At 51.2% G+C, this 3,273-nt stretch overlaps 1 protein-coding gene across 1 annotated transcript; it reads right to left on the reverse strand.

The window, feature by feature from the left end:
- Positions 1-1,201: 1,201 nt before the first annotated feature.
- Positions 1,202-2,842, reverse strand: TMEM200C (transmembrane protein 200C; the record flags this gene model as incomplete). The annotated part of the gene is made up of 1 exon (XM_082321895.1): positions 1,202-2,842. The coding sequence occupies one exon, from the start codon at positions 2,840-2,842 to the stop codon at positions 1,202-1,204; it is 1,641 nt and encodes a 546-aa protein (XP_082178021.1).
- Positions 2,843-3,273: the final 431 nt, after the last annotated feature.

The raw sequence follows: 3,273 nt of genomic DNA on the forward strand, positions 1-3,273 counted from the left end.
TCTCTGCTGACTTCAATAGGGCCAACTGCTAAGAGACTGACAGGGCTATCATTATGCTTTAAAATTAAGGTTATGAACATGCATTCATGAATAGGAACTGTAACAGCAGAAAAGCTTAATGCAACAGTTATAAGGGAAGTGAAAAATCCAGAAAGAATATGCCGCAGTTCAAGATTAATGTGTTACTCACGAAAAATCTAATTTTAATAGAAGGCTAAACCTTTAAATTTTTTTTTCTTAGCATGTCAAAATCTCACATTTCTTCAGCTGTCACAGAGCACTGTTAGAAACGGAGAGAGAATCTGCTGATTGAATTAAAGTGTGGTTTCTCAGAGACTGAACCAGTATTTATTTTAAAATTACTCCCAAATGATTAATTACCCACTTAAAAGCATACGCAAACCTTTGGCCTCATAGCATGTCTATAATCTTTCACAGTATAAGAACAAAAGGTTTCAGATATCTGTAATTACTTACCAAAATAAAGGACTTTTTTGTGTGGCAGTTTTGTTTGTAAATGTTTTATTAAAAAGAAAAAAAAAATCTTTTAATGCTATTAGTCAATACATGTGTAATAATACTTAATAAAGTATCACATAGTAGTAGGTATTTTGGATTCAGGAATGTCATGGTTTTAACTAAATCATCAGAGCTCTGTTCCGCTCCAGTCTCTTCTAAATTGTCTTTTTTTTCCAGATTTAAACAAACTCATTCTTTGTCAAGGTACGTCATCCTTAAGGCCTTGCAAACTTTTTAGTGATTGAACCAAAACAAAGAGAGAGCTCGGCTTTCTTGATCTGAAGACCACATTGCTCTTGAGCTTAAAAAGGTGCCTGCAGTTTTCAAGCAGTTAGTGGCAAACAGCAAGAAAGAAATCAGAGGAGAAGAAGGGGCACTTGGAAATCAGAACAGTAAAGTGCACAGTTATACTGTCCGAAATTGTATTAATCTGATCCAAAGAACTTGCTGAACTGTGGATATTTAATACAATTTGGCTTGCATGGAACATACAATCACGATCGGACAGAAAGGATTTTCTTTTTCTTCCTGAAGTCATCTACAGGATTTACGGAATTCAATTTTCAAGGGTAACATACTGCCGCTCTTTGGATATTGATCGGTTTCCTAAGTTCACAAGGAGATGGAGAAGGGGGGAAGGTGCGGAGGGTTGCAAGGTGTCCTTGTGCCTTCTCTGTTTTGTTTAGATGCCAGTACTCTCCAGTTCCCCATCCTCCAGCCCTAATGCAGCGTGCGACCTAGAAATCATAAAGAGTTTCTCTTTATTTGTGTACTGTCTTTGAGTTTGCTGGGATTGCTCCCCTGTTTGTTCTCTGCTGGTAGCCTTGAGGGGGTCTGTCTTCTCAACTGGTTCCTCCTCACAGTCCTGGATTTTACTGGCTGGGGTGTTGGCAACTGACTCCAAGGAGGTGCCTGCCTCCTCCAGGTGGCTGTAGCCCTTATTGCTGCTGGAAGGCTCAGACTGGGAGCTCTGGGAGTCCGTCCTGGTGATGGCAGGAGGGGTTGACGGGGGCGACCCCCCCAGATCCAGAGATTTGGAGTAGCTAGAAGATGCCTTTACCAAAAGGGTGGAGTCCGGGCCCCTGCTGACAGCCGGAGACCGAAGCGGCTCAGGGAAAAGGGGACGCCTGGCATCGGGCAAGCAGCTGGTGCTCTGCCGCCTGAGAACCAGCTTGTGCCTCCTCGTCCCGCAGCCTCCCTTGACGTGGCTGCTGCTGAGGTCGGTCAGGCTCAGTTCAAACTCCCCCCGTGGGATCTCCCGGGCTCCCCGCTCACCAGGAGGCCTCCGCCAGCCTCCCCCTCCGCCGCTCGGTGCCAAGGGCAGGAGAGTGAAAGCGCTCAGTGAAGAGCCGACGATGGAGCTGGCCGTGCTGCGCCGGCCCCAGCTCTCTGGTGGGCTGCAGGGTGGGCTGGTGACAGTGCGGCCAGCACGCTCCCGGTAGATGCTGTACACAGCCTCGGCCAGGCTGGGTGGCTGTGGTGGGGTGCAGAAGGAGGAACGCCGTGGCGAGGACGCTAGGTCTGGCGGGGAAAGGGAAACACCTAGTCCTGGTGGCCAGGAGCTCTTGGCCAGCATGGCCGCAGCACCCAGGCCTTCACCACCAGGCTTTAGCTCCAGGCCCCGGGACTGCACGTAGTTGACAAAGCCGTTGAGAGGTGCTGAGGCCGGGGTGCCTCCGTCCTTGGCCCGCAGGCTGTGGGCATCGATGACGGTGGAGTAGAGGTCACGCAGGTTGATGATCTTGGTCTTCTTGTCACGGTTCTCGTGCAGTACCGCATTGGCGCAGATGAAGAGGAAGATGCCGATACCCATGATGAGGGGGCCCAGCACCTTCAGCTTGTCTGAATGCAAGTAGCTCGAGAAAAGACGGAAAAGGAAACCCACCGAGGCCTGGGGGGATGAAGAAGTGGGGGGCGACTGAGGGGACCCCCGGGTGGTAGCAGTGGTGGAGGTGTTGGCTCTGGGGGGTGACTCTGGATGGATCCCTGCTTGTTCCCCTTCTTGGCTCCGGGAGCGGTTCTTGGGGGTGCCACCCTGCGGTGACAGGTGCCGTCCCCCGCTGAAGCTGCCTTCTCTGTACACCTGGCTGGGCTTTGGCCAGTAGCCCACCACAGCCAAGGCGATGCCCACCAGCAGTACCAGGATGCCACAGAGGGCGATGAGCCCCGAGAGGGAGAACAGCTTGAGCTTGCCTTTCACCACCACCACGTCGTTCTTGCGCTTCTTTTTGGCCTTGCGTTTGCGTTTGGGGACTTGGCTTTGGGGTCGCAAGGGGTCCTGTTTCCTAGCCGAGATCCTCAGGAGGCCTCCAGTGGCGATCATGGCTGGCTACCCAGAGCACTGCCCCCTACAGCCACTCCAGCTCCTGCAGCAGAAGGGAGAAGAGAAGAGGATGAGGACCAGGGGCAGACCTGCAGTGCAAGAGGTGTCTCTTTGCTGCTCCTCATTCAAACTCCTGCTAATTAAAATCATCAACAGGTGGGACAGGGGTTGACACCAACAGGCCGATCTCCCTTGCCGAGACAGCTCCCATGTGTGAGAGAGAGACAGGCAGACTGACAGCACCAAAGCAGCCATGTGCCCCACTACACCCTTGCCCAGCAGCTAATTAATTTCTTTACACTCCAGGTAAATGAGAGAGGGAGTGGTATCTGTTGGTGTAAACAAACAAATGATCTTGCCGGTCTCAGAAGGAGCTTGCAAAGCACCGGAGCTCAGAGGGTGCTGAGCCCCACTCCCTACCAGGGTCTGGG

This window comes from Platalea leucorodia (genome assembly GCF_965183815.1).
Source record: "Platalea leucorodia genome assembly, chromosome: 1".
Taxonomy (NCBI): domain Eukaryota; kingdom Metazoa; phylum Chordata; class Aves; order Pelecaniformes; family Threskiornithidae; genus Platalea; species Platalea leucorodia.